This window comes from Solea solea, chromosome 6 (assembly GCF_958295425.1).
Source record: "Solea solea chromosome 6, fSolSol10.1, whole genome shotgun sequence".
Taxonomy (NCBI): Eukaryota; Metazoa; Chordata; class Actinopteri; order Pleuronectiformes; family Soleidae; genus Solea; species Solea solea.
The window spans coordinates 3154779-3172779 of record NC_081139.1 but is presented as its reverse complement, the minus strand read 5'-3'; the positions used below and the strand labels follow the sequence as shown (position 1 = coordinate 3172779).

Sequence of the window (18001 nt, the reverse complement as noted above, 5' to 3'; positions counted from 1 at the left end):
TAAGGGTCTGATGGTGAAATGAAAATCTATAAGAAAAACGGATAAGGAAAATTAAAATCGACTCAATTCCGGGTGAAGTATATGTTGTTGCTTCTCGCTGATGAAGCGTGTGAATGTGGCCCACACAGGAAGTATTCAGTCATAGTTGCGGCATAGGAACACCCTCCCTGTGTGAAATGTAGCAGCCGTTAAGCTGAAGCTGATGGCTTGACATTACCAAGCAGCTCATGTTGTGAGACGACAAAGGAGGCAGATTTGTGTGGTAAGTACATGAAGCATAGCAGCTGTTTTGTTCAATGTCATTTGAAATAATCCTGTGTATTTTTTAACTGAGCTGTACAAATGCTGTTGGATGTTGCATCAATCCATTCTAGTTAATGTTATCTGATCATCCGTACAAGTGATCTTGACCAAATGTTTCATGCTTCAGGACGGAAGAGAAGAAATCATGTCTTCTCATAGAAAGAAAAGATTTGGTTCTCATCGCAGGGTAGCCAACCAAAATGAAACACCCAAGACTGATGAGATCCATGCAACGGGCAACAGTAATGTAGCACAGCACCACATACCAGAAGAAAATATCGAGTCATTGTGTGTACAGTCTAATTCTAGCAATATGCCGTCACCAGAGCTCAGGGCAAATAGAAGGAAACTCGGGTCAAGACGAAAAAATAAAGGACAACATGAAAGGGACTTGGCAGCTGAATTAAGTGACAAACCTAAAGAGGAAGTTGAAAACTCTGTGGTTAATGAAGCTCTTGAAACGCAACTGGCAGTACATTCTGAAAGGCAGGAAGAATTATGTGAAAGCCATGAGCATGAAATGTCTGCGACCAGTGACGACTCTTTGTACTCGGCCGTTATGTCTGCATATTGTGGGGTTCAAAACTACACAAACTGTCCGGAGGATATTCCTGAGAATCAACAAGTAGAACAAGATGAGGATGAGCTGGATTCAAAACTAATGTCTTCTAGTAATTTTGTGGAACCCATGCGTGAGGGGGCCGATGAATCTGACAGCATTCGGAGTGACTTGTTTCAAGATAATGCACCGCTTATTGGCAGCTCTGAAAGAGTGCTTTCATCACAACCTGGTGTATCCTGTGTGACAGAAATAGAAGAAAAGAAATGGAGTGAAGATGCAGACCTGTTACAACAGGAAGGTAATCTAAAAAGCAAGGAGTCCCATGAAGAGATGACCACAGATAAAAGTAATACCACACAACATAACAAACTCGAGTGTCGCACTGACACCACAGCAACAGTTTCATCATCAAAAGACGAGTTGTCTGCTGACGAACGACAAAACGAGCAGTTCTCCCAAACTCAGCACAGTTCAGAGGAGCGTGATGTCAACACAACAGTGAACAGAAGAAAACTTGCATCCAGTCGCAAAAATAAAAGGCAACAGCGTGTAGAGGATTCCGTTGCTCGACCGTACCATGAAACTAAAGAGGAAGTTGTTAAAAATCTTCGTGGTTATGGGGATTTAGAAACATCAAACATGTCATCCCTAGAGACAGCGGTGCAGCTACAACCAGTGGACATGATGGAAGAAATGGACCAACCTGACAATCACCAAACTGAAACACTCAGAGGTGAGGTCAGAGAAATTACACATACTGTTGGCATCTCTGATTTATATAATCCATCATCGTCTTCTGTAACTGATGCAGGAAGTAAAGAAAGTGATGAAAACCCGGACTTGTTCAGGAACTGGGGAGGTTCAGAGGCTGGCAACTTGGTGGAATCTACAATGACACTGGTGAAATCTACAGAGAAATTCAACCAAGATACAGAATATGAGCAGAGTGTTGAGCAAACAGCAGATTCTTCCCCAAAACACGAGATTTCTACAAATAAGGAAGACGAGCAGTTCTGCGTATCTGAAGTCGGAAGAGCTCAGGATGTAGACAATGCTGTCAAGTTAATGCACAATGAGGATGTTAAACCAGCAGCAACACAAGACATATATTTAGTTGATTATTCCTCTGAGAGTGTGATACATGATGCAACTGAAGATTCTGAAGTTTGTTCCATAAGCCCGAGCAACCTAACTGAAGTCGGTGACTCATATCAATCTGAGCTGAGTGTGAAAAGTAACGGTGATTGTGCCACTAAGCAGGGACTTTTGAATCTTGATGAGAAACAGGATGAGTGTCTTACACAAGACAACAATGTGGGGGCTTTAGACCAGAAAAATGAAGATTCTGCTGTGTATGATTCTAGGAACACTCAAACCAGTGACATAGAAAGAATAGACCCTGCGGTTGAAGGCTGGTTAGAGGATGATATAAAATCTGTTGTTGAACAATCAAGTGATCATGAGGAGGAAGGACTCTCTGAACCAATGGAGAACAAAACCCCACAAACTCTACAATCAGAAACACATTCGCCTTTAGAATCACAACCTCATGACTATTCTGTGATAACAGACAAGCAAGACAACACTGAAAACAGTGAAGAACTGGGATCTGTTCATGTAAATGAAGGAGAGCAGAATGTCAATAGCTCCGGTGCTGAATCAGAAATGTCATTAACGATGGAGACAGCAGTCCAGGAAATGTCAGAGGAAACCATGCTGGAAGGAAATGACAGATTTGACCCTGCTCACACTGAAGAAGTCAGTGATCAAGCAAAAGAAAATGCACAAGCGAGCACCTCTGAATTAACTAGTACAAGTGAACATTCAAGTCCACCAGTAGACCAACAGACAACTGAACAATCAAATACAGAGCAGATACCACAGGAACTTTCCAGTGTTTATTCTGTAACAGACACAGAGAGCAAAGAAGGAGACGAGGACAATGACTTGTTAAAGCAGTGGGGAAACTTACAGTCCAACAATTTGGAGAATGAGATACATTTCAAATCAGAGGATGTAGAGTCTTCAGTCACACCAGACATAACAACAGAAGAAGGGAACCATGAAGAACCTACAGAACCTGAACGCAGAGTTGAGCGAGCAATAGATCCATCACCAAACGATGAGACGTCTACAAAGGACGAACAAAGTGAGCCGTACAGTGGAGCTCTGGACACAAAGGATGCTGTAACAAAAGTACATAAAGAGGACGTTAAAGAAACAGAGATGCATCAAGTTGACTGCTCTTCAGATGAGGCCAGCAAATATTCACAAAGTCTGCAATCAGAAATAGAACCTTCTTTGGATTTACAACCCAATGACAGTTCTCAGAACATCAGAGAGAAAATTCATACAGGGTTTAAATCTGCAGGAAACAGAAGAAAACTGGGGTCAAGCCGAAGACATAAAGAAAGACAGCATGTCCCAGACTCTGTCACTGAGAGTGTGATACATGATGGAACAGAAGATTCTGAAAACTGTTCTGTAAACCTGACCGACCAAACCGAAGTGAGTGACTCATACCAGTCTGAGTCAAGTGTGAAAAGTAAAGCTACTTGTGCCAATAAGCAAGAAGTTTCAGATCCTGAAGAAAAACAAGACATGTTTCTTAATGTGGACACTTTAGATCACATTAATGAGGATTTGAATGTGTATGATCTTCAGAAAACTCAAACCAGTGACATAGAAGGAGTAGACCCTGCAGAGGATGATATCAAGTCTACTGTTGAACAATCAAGTCAATACGAGGAGGAAGGAATTCTCTCTGAACTGGTGGAGAACAAAACTCTACAAACCCTGCAATCAGAAACACATTCACCTTTAGAATCCCAACCTCATGACTATTCTGTGACAACAGACAAGCAAGACAACACTGAAAACAGTGAAGAACTGGGATCTGTTCATGTAAATGAAGGAGAGCAGAATGTCAATAGCTCTGGTGCTGAATCAGAAATGTCATTAACGATGGAGACAGCAGTCCAGGAAATGTCAGAGGAAACCATGCTGGAAGGAAATGACAGATTTGACCCTGCTCACACTGAAGGAGTCAGTGATCAAGCAAAAGAAAATGCACAAGCGAGCGCCTCTGAATTAACTAGTACAAGTGAACATTCAAGTCCACCAGTAGACCAACAGACAACTGAACAATCAAATACAGAGCAGATACCACAGGAACCTTCCAGTGTGTATTCTGTAACAGACACAGAGAGCAAAGAAGGAGACGAGGACAATGACTTGTTAAAGCAGTGGGGAAACTTACAGTCCAACAATTTGGAGAATGAGACACATTTCAAATCAGAGGATGTAGAGTCTTCAGTCACACCAGACATAACAACAGAAGAAGGGAACCATGAAGAACCTACAGAACCTGAATACAGAGTTGAGCAAGCAACAGATCCATCACCAAAAGATGAGACGTCTACAAAGGACGAACAAAGTGAGCCGTACAGTGGAGCTCTGGACACAAAGGATGCTGTAACAAAAGCACAAAAAGAGGACGTTAAAGAAACAGCACTGCATCAAGTTGACTGCTCTTCAGATGAGGCCAGCAAATATTCACAAAGTCTGCAATCAGAAATAGAACCTTCTTTGGATTTACAACCCAATGACAGTTCTCAGAACATCAAAGAGAAAATTCATACAGGGTTTAAACCTGCAGGAATCAGAAGAAAACTGGGGTCAAGCCGAAGACATAAAGAAAGACAGCATGTCCCAGACTCTGTCACTGAGAGTGTGATACATGATGGAACAGAAGATTCTGAAAACTCTTCTGTAAACCTGACCGACCAAACCGAAGTGAGTGACTCATACCAGTCTGAGTCAAGTGCGAAAAGTAAAGCTACTTGTGCCAATAAGCAAGAAGTTTCAAATCCTGAAGAAAAACAAGACATGTTTCTTAATGTGGACACTTTAGATCAGATTAATGAGGATTTGAATGTGTATGATCTTCAGAAAACTCAAACCAGTGACATAGAAGGAGTAGACCCTGCAGAGGATGATATCAAGTCTACTGTTGAACAATCAAGTGAATACGAGGAGGAAGGAGTTCTCTCTGAACTGGTGGAGAACAAAACTCTACAAACCCTGCAATCAGAAACACATTCACCTTTAGAATCACAACCTCATGACTATTCTGTGATAACAGACAAGCAAGACAACACTGAAAACAGTGAAGAACTGGGATCTGTTCATGTAAATGAAGGAGAGCAGAACGTCAGTAGCTCTGGTGCTGAATCAGAAATGTCATTAATGATGGAGACAGCAGTCCAGGAAATGTCAGAGGAAACCATGCTGGAAGGAAAGGACAGATTTGACCCTGCTCACACTGAAGGAGTCAGTGATCAAGCAAAAGAAAATGCACACGCGAGCGCCTCGGAATTAACTAGTACAACTGAACAATCAAATACAGAGCAGATACCACAGGAACCTTCCAGTGTGTATTCTGTAACAGACACAGAGAGCAAAGAAGGAGACGAGGACAATGACTTGTTAAAGCAGTGGGGAAACTTACAGTCCAACAATTTGGAGAATGAGACACATTTCAAATCGGAGGATGTAGAGTCTTCAGTCACACCAGACATAACAACAGAAGAAGGGAACCATGAAGAACCTACAGAACCTGAATGCAGAGTTGAGCAAGCAACAGTTTCATCACCAAAAGATGAGACGTCTACAAAGGACGAACAAAGTGAGCTGTACAGCGTGTCTGAAGTCAGAGGGACTCTATGCCCAGAAAATGCTTTAAAGGAAGTTTCTAACGAGGAGTTTCAAACAAAAGAAATGCAAGAAAACCATGTGACCGATTATTCCACTGAGAATGTGATACATGATGAAACAGAAAAGTCTGAAATCTGTTTTGTAAACCCGATCGACCAAACCGAAGTGAGTGACTCATACCAGTCTGAGTCAAGTGTGAAAAGTAATGCTACTTGTGCCAATAAGCAAGAAGTTTCAAATCCTGAAGAAAGACAAGACATGTTTCTTAATGTGGACACTTTAGATCAGATTAATGAGGATTTTAATGTGTATGATCCTCAGGAAACTCAAACCAGTGACATAGAAGGAGTAGACCCTGCAGAGGATGATATCAAGTCTACTGTTGAACAATCAAGTGAATACGAGGAGGAAGGAGTTCTCTCTGAACTGGTGGAGAACAAAACTCTACAAACCCTGCAATCAGAAACACATTCACCTTTAGAATCACAACTTCATGACTATTCTGTGATAACAGACAAGCAAGACAACACTGAAAACAGTGAAGAACTGGGATCTGTTCATGTAAATGAAGGAGAGCAGAATGTCAGTAGCTCTGGTGCTGAATCAGAAATGTCATTAATGATGGAGACAGCAGTCCAGGAAATGTCAGAGGAAACCATGCTGGAAGGAAAGGACAGATTTGACCCTGCTCACACTGAAGGAGTCAGTGTTGAAGCAAAAGAAAATGCACAAGCGAGCGCCTCTGAATTAACTAGTTCAAACTCAGAGCCGATACCACAGGAACTTTCCAGTGTTTATTCTGTAACAGACACAGAGAGCAAAGAAGGAGACGAGGACAATGACTTGTTAAAGCAGTGGGGAAACTTACAGTCCAACAATTTGGAGAATGAGACACATTTCAAATCAGAGGATGTAGAGTCTTCAGTCACACCAGACATAACAACAGAAGAAAGGAACCATGAAGAACCTACAGAACCTGAATGCAGAGTTGAGCAAGCAACAGATCCATCACCAAAAGATGAGACGTCTACAAAGGACGAACAAAGTGAGCCGTACAGTGGAGCTCTGGACACAAAGGATGCTGTAACAAAAGTACAAAAAGAGGACGTTAAAGAAACAGAGATGCATCAAGTTGACTGCTCTTCAGATGAGGCCAGCAAATATTCACAAAGTCTGCAATCAGAAATAGAATCTTCTTTGGATTTACAACCCAATGACAGTTCTCAGAACATCAAAGAGAAAATTCATACAGGGTTTAAACCTGCAGGAATCAGAAGAAAACTGGGGTCAAGCCGAAGACATAAAGAAAGACAGCATGTCCCAGACTCTGTCACTGAGAGTGTGATACATGATGGAACAGAAGATTCTGAAAACTGTTCTGTAAACCTGACCGACCAAACCGAAGTGAGTGACTCATACCAGTCTGAGTCAAGTGCGAAAAGTAAAGCTACTTGTGCCAATAAGCAAGAAGTTTCAAATCCTGAAGAAAAACAAGACATGTTTCTTAATGTGGACACTTTAGATCAGATTAATGAGGATTTGAATGTGTATGATCTTCAGAAAACTCAAACCAGTGACATAGAAGGAGTAGACCCTGCAGAGGATATCAAGTCTACTGTTGAACCATCAAGTCAATACGAGGAGGAAGGAATTCTCTCTGAACTGGTGGAGAACAAAACTCTACAAACTCTACAATCAGAAACACATTCACCTTTAGAATCCCAACCTCATGACTATTCTGTGATAACAGACAAGCAAGACAACACTGAAAACAGTGAAGAACTGGGATCTGTTCATGTAAATGAAGGAGAGCAGAACGTCAGTAGCTCTGGTGCTGAATCAGAAATGTCATTAACGATGGAGACAGCAGTCCAGGAAATGTCAGAGGAAACCATGCTGGAAGGAAAGGACAGATTTGACCCTGCTCACACTGAAGGAGCCAGTGATCAAGCAAAAGAAAATGCACAAGCGAGCGCCTCTGAATTAACAAGTTCAAACTCCGAGCCGATACCACAGGAACTTTCCAGTGTTTATTCTGTAACAGACACAGAGAGCAAAGAAGGAGACGAGGACAATGACTTGTTAAAGCAGTGGGGAAACTTACAGTCCAACAATTTGGAGAATGAGACACATTTCAAATCGGAGGAAGTTGAGTCTTCAGTCACACCAGACATAACAACAGAAGAAGGGAACCATGAAGAACCTACAGAACCTGAATGCAGAGTTGAGCGAGCAATAGATCCATCACCAAAAGATGAGACGTCTACAAAGGACGAACAAAGTGAGCCGTACAGTGGAGCTCTGGACACAAAGGATGCTGTAACAAAAGCACAAAAAGAGGACGTTAAAGAAACAGCGCTGCATCAAGTTGACTGCTCTTCAGATGAGGCCAGCAAATATTCACAAAGCTCGCATAAAGGAAACAGAAGAAAACTAGGGTCAAGCCGAAGACATAAAGAAAGGCAGCATGTTCCAGTCCCTGAAGCATACTCTGAACTTAAAGAGAAAGTTGTAAAATCTATCCCGGGTGATGAAGTTTCTGAAAAAGAAAAAATGCCATCAGTAACAGAGACGATGAGGCAAGACATATTACAAGAGCAAATTGGCCTAGATTTCAACCCCACTGAGAAAATGAGAAAAAATAGATCAACTATAAAGGACAAGGAAAATGCAGAACAGAGGCCACAGGAAGATACAACTTTACAGCCACAGAATAGTGTGGAGAGCAGTGCAACTGTGTCAACAGAAAGTGACGATGTCAAATCAACTGAACAAGTCAATGAGTTGGAAAAGAAACTCATTACAGAGCCTAAAGATTTATCCCCACCTACAGGTGGAACAGACTGGAGAGAATCTGCAGAAGCCTCCGATTTGAAACACTGTGATGACACTGACAGCAACAGGTCAGTCACTTGTGATGTTCTTCATCAAAAAGAAGCCAAGCAAACAGCGCAGGCTGCTACGATACAAGACGACAATACAGAAGCAGACCGTTCAATGGATGTACGAGGGCCTGAACAGGTGGAAGTGAGAGAGATATGTGGAGATAATACTTCAAATACAAATGTCACATGTGCCTTAGTGGACACAGGTCATGAGGAGAACTCAAGGCCAAAGCCAGCTGTGACTGTGTCTGAGGAAAGTGAAATTTCAGGAACACCAGCTGCAAGTAACAGCCAACAGGGTACACCAACAAAGCCTCCTGTACATGCAAATGTGCAAGGAACAAGAAGAAAGATGGGCTCTACTCGCAAGTCTCAACTTAATAGAAAACAAATGTACGATACAGATGAAACAAAAGTAAACAACGTAGAACAAAGTGGTGAGAGAAACAATGACAGCATGGAGGGAGTGGAGGAGTCGTCGTTGATATTAACAAAAGATGTCTCACAAAGGGGAAACACACAATCATCACTGAGTAATGTGACTGAAGAACAACAGAAAATGAATGGAAACAATTCAGTGCACGACGAAACGCCGAAACAACAAAGCTGTACCCCTGACCTGCAGGCGACAGAGTGCAACGTGATACCAGGCACGGATGATTCAACAGTTCTCAGTCCTGAACAGGCTGCTTCCCACACTGAGGAAGCTGTTCATCCTGTTAGATCTGTTCAGGGAGCTGATGAAGAGTCTGTTGAAGTAACTCAGGGCCCAGGTTCAATAGTCACAGAGGCACCTGCCGTTGCTTTGGTAGATATGGAAAAAATTAAATGTGTACAAGAGCCGAACAGCGTGACTGAAGGAGCTCAGAACACAAACTTTGAGACGATGAATGCAAATTTCAGTCCTGCAAACAGGAGGAGAAAGATGGGCTCGACCCGCAGGAATCTTGGGTCACGGTCTAGGGAGAAAGACCTATATCAAAAGCAGGAGGAGGATAATGAGGTAACTGCAACAATACGTGCCGGAGATGCTTCGACTGAAAGTGTCTCAGGAGTCATTGCAAAAGAGCCGCAGCTTCATGATGAAAACACACACAGTGACTCGGAGCAAAGGAAAGAAACGGTGGTTGAAACAGTAGAGTGCAGTGACGCGCGTGAATCTCATGTGAAACCTCCAGCTCTCGAGAACATCGAAGTAACCCCCGGTTCTCTCAGCCAGCCGGCAGGCATGGAGTCCCATCTAACTCCAGAACCACGCACCTCTCCTAAACATGATGTCACGTCAGAATCAGCAGCTGGAGGGAGAAGAAGAAAAATGGGATCTCACCGGAAGTCACATCCGCGGCAAAATGCAAAAGACCAGATTGTAGGAGAGGACAGACTGATGGACACACAGCAAGAGGGAGACATCACACGTCTGACGGACGAGAAGGACGAGCGCAGAGAAGAGTCTTTGGGCCTGGACAGATTATCAGAGGTAAGCAAGAAACCTTGAAAATTAGGATTTTTATGTTTATCGTTAAAGGAAACATAAGATAGATAGTTTCTTTGGAAAGTCTGTATGTGGCCATTTGAAATTTCTAATTTCTTATTAGAAATTTCTACGATTTAACCTTTCAATAACAACAAAACCTCCGAATAAGTGCACTTCAAGTGCAATTCAAATTCAGTCCAATCCAACTTTATTTATAAAGATTTTAAGTATCTGTAGGAGCAGCTGATCAGCTGACCTCAGAGACCCGAGCAGGAGTGTTGATAGAATGAAGCTGCTCAGAGAGGTAAGGCGGGGCAAGACCATTTAAGGATTTAAAAACAAATAAAAGACTTTTAAAATGAACTCTAACATGCATGGGCAGCCAGTGGAGTGAGGCTAAGTTAGGTGTTTTGTGTTCCCTCTTACGTGCTCCAGTTAAAAAGTCCGTAGTGAGCGCCTGTAATCATTGAAAGTGGCGTGTGTTTTTGTTTTGTGCTTCCTATTTTGTTTAGAAACTCTTGCACACAAAGTGTTTGCAAGAACAAACTGACACAATGAACCAAAATGAGGAACTTCACATTGCAAGTTTCACACAGTGAAAAGGAGAACATCACGTATCTATGTTGTTGATCTCTGTGCAAGTTTGTATTTTGGTTGAACCATTTGAACATGCATGTAAAAGTCCTCTGTCCACCAGCTAAAAGCGCATTATTATGCTTTGCTGAAGCCTAACGACAGAGGAAACTCCTCTGTCGTTTATTCAAGCGCATTTATTCAACAGTACAACAAAAAGTATCTTTCTTGTGCCTGCATTTACATAAAAGCCCCGCTGCGTTCCCTGCCTATGAAAGGTCACACTTTAGTGGATGTAACGCTACCGTTTTTGCCCCTCATTTATCAGGAGTGAAAACTGCACTCACAATCCTGGAAATAAAATTACAGCCTCATAGTAAACTGCAGATCCTAGATGTGGATATGACAATTTCACAATGATAAGAGACAAATGTTTAATCCATATCAACGTGAGCTGCTTTAAATGTCACCTCGTGGCTGGGATTTCTCCATTTGCAGGTGGATAAACGTGACGAGAAACCGACGTCCAACATCAGCATCTCAGGAGCAGCAGAGCACTCGCAGATTCTGAGGCAAGTCCAACAAAGACAGAGATAAAATGACTATAACAACAACAACAACAACAACAACAACAACAACAATAATAATAAAAAAAAATGATGATGACAACACTGCAGCTTCCAAGCACCTGGGTCATTCTCAGTCAAAACTAATTATACATATTTATACATCAAAGTTTCTCTTCACCAATGGCAAGGTGACCTACGAATAAGTATAAGTATCCTCTTGTCCCCGAAGACAGCGTTTGCGCAATTTATTTTTCGTTAAGGATCACGGAAAAAGTGATTTTTTAAAAGAAAAAAAATTGAAAACTTGGTATCAAAATTTTCAGAAAAATCTGGTCTACAAAGCTGTAAAAACCTCTTTAAAATGTGTCAAACACAGCTCAAATAACACCTAAATGAATAACTACATGTCAAACTTCATAAATACCGATGTGTCAAAAAGTTATTGCACATATCGCTGCATTTCTGGAGCTGCCATCTTGTCCCACACACATATGAAACATGTTTACAATAACATACTGTACGTTTGAGTCTTTGTCACAATGAGCAAAAACAGGCCAAAAAATGGAAACTATGCACAGGTGTTTTTCCCACTCTCTTCTCTCTGGCGACAAAGACGCTGATTCACCAGCTTCCTGCAACAGCACGAGGGAAATTACCAATATAACCACGTCAGCTTTCAGAAACTGTATTTTCTATAGTCGTGTAACGACAGTGATGTCGTCAGCGGTACACTCGGTGTTGGAGGCTTAATTGCATTGTGCGTTTGTTCTTAGCACTTGACTCGTGCATGCCTGAGGTCTACACAGTTCATGGTATTAACACTATATAAACATGGCTGTGTTATCAGCACGCCTGTGGCGTTCTCTGTTCTCTATAATGCATGAAGCTAATCCGGCCTCAACATTGTATCAACAGTTGATCCGAGTTAAGCCAAAATGAGAGTGACATTGTTGACGTTATAATTACATCCATACATTTTCCCGTCATATTCAAATATAAGCTTGTAGTTATAATAATGTGCGGTTTTAACTCCAAACGCTGCAGCGGATTGTCATGTCACTAATCCATGGCTTGCTCAGGCATATAGTGTACAACATAACACTTGGTTGTCTGTTCCACAGTGTGGAGGCGCCGAAGAGGGTGACCCCAGTTTCCCGTCCTGATGCTGGAATCCACCTGAATCAAGAGATTCAAAACAAGTTTTCTTCGGGTAAACAGAACATCACTAACTCAAGAGTCACAGATGTAGAGAAAGCAGGTTGTGTTGATGTGTTTTTTGTTTTCCCTTCTTCAGGTGCTGCTTCCAGTGACGCAGGCGTCAAATCCAGAGTTTTCAACGTGATGCTGGTTGGCGACAGCAGTGTCGGAAAAACCTCCTTTTTGAAAAGAGCCCAAAGTGGGAAGTTTTCTTCAGATTTGCCATCCTCTCTTGGTAAGATCCCGATCTTTATTGACTTATATTCCCATAAATGTGGGTAAAATATTCAGGTTGAGTTCTAAAAAAAAATATATACGTGTGTTTTGTAGGCATCGATTCCTACAGGTGGACTGTGGTGGTGGATGGAAAACCTGTGGTGCTTCAGTTGTGGGACACAGCAGGTCAAGAACGGTAAGTTCAGAAACCTATGCCATTAATAGAGTTTCAGTTAATCCTAAATGCTTAAAGAGAAATGTTCAGGTTTGGGTATTAAAAATGGCTCCTCCTCCTCCTCCTCTTGGCTTAACTGACATATTCTTCTTCATGTGACCAAGTTTCAGTTAGACAGAATAAATCAATATGTTTAGCAGTAATTAGATTATTAAATAAAACAGTGCAGACACACGCATAGTATCGCCTCAGCTCACTTGAACCATGCCGAGACGTGCCGTGCTGGAACCGGGTAGTGGAAAAGAGCCGCAAGTGAATTGAAAAGTCCTGAAAACATCTCTCATGTGTCAGCTCCGCAATGACAATAACAAAACTAGAACCCTGTTTACGGTCAGAGAACGTTCGCCCTCTGTCATCGAAACAAATCACTGCCTCACTCATCCACAGCCGAACCATGTCACACTATCACATGATAATGATTTCTTAGTTTGATATCCCATAATATCCCATAATAATTTAACGCCTAATATAGCCCCAACATCCCTCTAAAGTGTAAGATGTCTATCTGAGAAGAGACTTTGGCTTCGTCTTTTCAACGTGCAAACAGAGGGAGTGAAGTCATTATAGTCATTATAGTGTAATAAAAACACAAATGTGAGAGCGACACATTTTGGCCGTGCAAGCCAAAGCCGAAAGATGTTTGTAAGAAGCATTTTAAAAGTTTAGATAACATTTATATCAAAACAGATATTGGCTGGCCTCATGTCTGCTGTGAGTGTGCAGAGCTGAGAATGAGGTTTTCAAAAATATGAACTATTTATTCCAATACAAGGATGAGATGTGGACTGTAAATCCAAAATAGAGCAACTATCACAACACCTGTGATTGTCAGTAAATTAATAGTTACAAATAATGTCTCTTTAAACTATGTGTCTGACATTGAAACAGGTGGGTTGTTCACTGATGGCATATGAGAAGGACGATGCTGATGTTTATTTTTTGTAATGTTTTATTTTTGTTAGGGGAAAAACAAAAGAGCAAGTGACTCAGAACTTATATATACATTCTTTGATGTTTAAACGCACAAGTCTCATGTGATACAAATAATTGCTCATGCAATCCTCGTTCTGTCTGCTCTTCCCCTTTTAAAAATATTACTTACAAAATAATATATATATATATATATATGATTGTGATAGTTTTAAATAGATAGAGTTTAGTTTTATAGTTTTTCACATGTTTGAAAAGGAGTAGGCAGACATATAAACATATCCAGTATGTACCTATACCACATTCCTTTTACACACAACTCAATTTATACACTACTTTATCCCATCACCAAATATTTATATTATATTTATAGTATTTTATACAATGTTCTTAATGTTCTCAGTACAACACAAGAATATGTCTGGCTTTAAACATCATCGTCCTGGATTAAACTGCTCTTCTTCATCCTTATATTTATTTCAAATGTTTTATTTTTGTATATTCTTTTAAACGGATTCATGTTTTTACTCCGCTTTAATTCATCCGTTAGACCGCTCCATCGTAATTTAACCCGACCGAGCGCGTCCGACTAGACTTTTGCCAGATACACTGTTCATCAGATGCTCCTGAACATGTGCCTTCAAAAAGAAGTCTCTATGATGAGGAGTTTCTCACAGGCCGAGTTGTGACCTGTGAGCCTTGACAGAACCGGTTTGGCACATTTTAAAACTGTCGTGTATTTGTGAAATCAGCACATGTGTGTGCATGTGGATACCCACATGTATGTAGCATGTGGAGGATGAACTAGATTAGTCACTTCACCTGGAAAAGCACAGTCTTCAGTGAGCCTGTTTTTTTGTTTTTTTGTTTTTTTTGCTGCCAGAAGCACATTTGAAAGTGTGAAATAAAAGTATGTGATGTTTCAATAATCAGTATTTGCACATACTTGCTCTTTGGGAGAAAAATGAGCTGCAGAGTGCATCTCTCGACTCAACCAACCAGTATATTTGCATAGAAACACACTTTGCACCTCGGGCCACTACACCGTCTTTCTACTTCTGCATTACAAAAAAAAGACAAATTGTGACATGGAATTTAAGTGAGTCATGTTGCCTCAACAAAAATGTCATGTCATACGCATGTGCAATTTCGTATTCTTGTCTTCAAAGGTTTCGCAGTATCACAAGACAGGTTTTTCATAGAGCTCAGGCGTTTCTTCTCATGTATGACATTTCGTCTTCCGAGAGTTTCTCCGCTGTCAGCTACTGGGCCAACTGTATCCAGGTATGTTCTGTTTATAAATTCAGTCCATTTACGTGTTGTAAAAAGGGAAACAAGACACCCTCATCCTCCATCTCACAGTAGATGGGTGAAAGAGCTGCTACTGTCCATTAGACTGGAAAGTCTTAGGTTTTCCCTGAATGGATCTTTAAGTTCATTTGAGAGGACCTGGAGACCTCTTTTAAAACATATTGAATGTTTGACATCTCTGCCTGATTGTGATGACTGAGCCCCCCCCCCCCCCCCTTTAAATTTATTTTATTATTTATTTTTATTTAATTATTTTATTTTTTATTTTTTTATTTTATTTCCGTGTGTATGTGTTGATATGATACTATTGGATGTTCATTATTGGACAGAGTTTTGCTCTCCTTGAATGGGGTGGTTATGTGGGAGGGGTAAAAATGTGAGAACATTTGAGGAATGGAAGTCTTTTGTTTTGTAATTGCTTCCAAAAAATAAAGTCTATATGAAAAAAAAAAAAAAAAAAAAAAAAGGGAAACAAGAAGACCTGAGTTTGCGACCCGCTCAGAACAAGGGCCATGTTCTCGCTGTGTGTGTGTGTGTGGGTTTTCTCTGGGTCCAAAAACATGCATATTTGGGGATTAGGCAAATTGGACACTCTAAATCGAACTTTAATACTGCATGGCTCTTTTTTTAAATATGGTACACACACAACTCTGTGCTTGGGATGTTTGTGACCAAGCTGTCAGACAATGATCTAATAAACAAATCCATGTTTTTGCAGGAAGGGGCGGCAGAAAACGTGACCATTTTGCTCCTTGGGAATAAGAGCGATTGTGCAGAACGACAGATTAAACCCGAGGAGGGAGAAACTCTTTCTAAGGTATGCATGACCTCACACTGAGGTGATATGATGATGATGATGATGACAGATGAAACAGTTTAAACAAACGCTGGCAAACAGCAACACTTGCATTTGCTTCGGTGTGTGCGTGTGCGTGCATGTGTGTGGTTGTGTATGTTCGCTCCTCGCCCCGAGCATCTCAGAGCAGAGAATGCTGCTTTTTTCCATTTCTATGTTCAAACATACAGTATATAGAGTACAGAGGCTATAAGAATGTGCAATGTAGAGTGTCTTATATCTTTTTGTTCAGCACAATCGAGGCAATCTGATTAAACAAAAATTCATTTTCACCAACTATGTAAAGACACCTGAGCTAAAAGTACTCAAAATGTTTAAAATCGGACTGAATTTGTGAAATTTCGAAACACGTCACAGTTCAAAGTTCACTTGGCTCGTTTTTATGAACAAAAAAAAACGCTCTATTTTCTGACTTCTGCACAATTATTGCTACTTTATATAACTTCTACAAATGCGATATATGAATGAATCATAACGTTGACTCAACAACACATTTTTTTTTTTAAAGCCTTATAATATGTGACCTATAAACACACACCGCCAGGATGTCCATATAAGGAGTTGTGTATTATTCCCACAGCAAATTACCATAGGTGCATCTGCGGCACAGATCTATTATCTATTATTTGTCACTTTACACAGTCTTTAACACACACATGTGTTTTACTTTCATAGGAATACAACTTTGACTTCATGGAGTGCAGCGCTGCCACAGGGGAAAATGTGATTCAGACTCTGGAAACTGTCGCCAGGTAATAAACTTGATGGTCTTTGTTTTGTGATTTAGCGATCACACTCTGACGCCCGTGTCCTCCACGTTTGCAGGATTCTGAAACAGAACGCTGACACAAGAGAGGAATCCATGGTGTTACACAAAGAGCCCCCACACAAGAAAAGATCAGGATGTTGCTGAGCAGAGAAATCTGTGGTGAATTTGGTGAAACCCATGCTCACAGGGGATGAAACCTGATTTAAATCCAATGCAGCATACGTAATAATGTACTTAATACATATTTATTGTTTCTGCCAAATAAGAAAAAGTGTGCAATTCATGTATATAAAAACACTTGTACAGGTGTTTTAAGCAATTTCAACGAGAATTTTTAAACTTTCTTACATTATAATTACCTTGTTTGATTATATTGATTATGTTATAGTGTATAGTTTTAAGGTATGTTCGTGCAAATAAAGAGCTTTGATTTAACATTTTACTGTGACAAATATGGAACATATCAATGATATATATATACACAATATACATATATAATATACAGTGCTTAACAAATTTATTATGTAATGTTTATGCCACAGTTGCCCTAAATTAACAATTATAAATAAATTAACAACAAAATTATATTTTGAATGCTAAAATATAAGTATTATTGTTATCCATGAATTTTCTACTTTACTGTATTACAAAAAAACAGAAGAAAAATAGAATTTTCTGAAGAGAAAATGTAGGTTTTAGTACTTGAATGTTATGCTTGATTAATTTCTGACTCCTGTGGGTATAAAAAAGTGAATTTGTTTGTTATTTGCCAAATAAATAACATTTTTAGATTAGATAAGATTTATGTTTTCATTTTTAAGACAGGTTGTCTCATAAATCTGTAAAGCACTGTATTCGTGTAAGTTAAGTATTAATCCTTGCTCATGAACCTTAGAAATAATATAATAATATAACAATAATAAAATAATAATGGCTTGTTTTGATTTTGTGTGTTCACCATCTGTTCTGCATAAACAGTGCTGGCTCTCCTCGTCACACATAGTCAGATAATCACAAATGAATTTCATGCCTCTTTAATAAAAGCCGGACTGGATTTCAATATTAAGTTTGAAGAATCAAAATTAAATTGTGAAACCGATGTTACTAAATATATATACATGCTTTAATCGGGTTGTTGTAATTTCATGCGTCATTCTTAATAATAAAACCCTCCGACTCATGTGCTCACACACACAGTCAATTTGTCTCCAGACTGACAAAGACCACAGTGTTCCCACGGGAACGAGGCCTTCGATGGTATGAGGAGCATGACAACAATTGCGCCGCAAGAATAACTTCATAACATCCTTAAAGAAGAGGCTTTAAGGGCGAAAACAAAATCCTCCAACCTTATCACGTAACCAAATCCGATGTCAGTGATTGACCTCACTGGTTAGGGAAGTAT

At 40.3% G+C, this 18001-nt stretch overlaps 2 protein-coding genes across 4 annotated transcripts in view; both read left to right on the top strand.

The window, feature by feature from the left end:
* Positions 1 to 18001, top strand: part of LOC131460377 (solute carrier family 2, facilitated glucose transporter member 11-like) — a 101903-nt gene that overhangs the window by 47316 nt on the left and 36586 nt on the right. The gene's annotated exons all lie outside the window — the stretch shown is intronic.
* rab44 (RAB44, member RAS oncogene family) lies at positions 185 to 17722 on the top strand. Its single transcript, XM_058631121.1, has 10 exons — positions 185 to 262; positions 431 to 9943; positions 11012 to 11085; positions 12204 to 12292; positions 12377 to 12514; positions 12610 to 12691; positions 14830 to 14944; positions 15690 to 15788; positions 16503 to 16579; positions 16653 to 17722. Exons 2-10 carry the CDS (start codon positions 449 to 451, stop codon positions 16738 to 16740), a joined length of 10257 nt encoding a protein of 3418 aa, XP_058487104.1. The 5' UTR covers positions 185 to 262; positions 431 to 448; the 3' UTR covers positions 16741 to 17722.

Excerpts from the sequence above, each read along its gene's own strand:
- rab44 (XM_058631121.1), top strand. The coding sequence starts at position 449 with ATGTCTTCTCATAGAAAGAAAAGATTTGGTTCTCATCGCAGGGTAGCC. Across the intron at positions 12,515-12,609 it reads AGATTTGCCATCCTCTCTTG|GCATCGATTCCTACAGGTGG; the intron begins GTAAGATCCCGA and ends TGTGTTTTGTAG. Across the intron at positions 16,580-16,652 it reads ACTCTGGAAACTGTCGCCAG|GATTCTGAAACAGAACGCTG; the intron begins GTAATAAACTTG and ends CCACGTTTGCAG.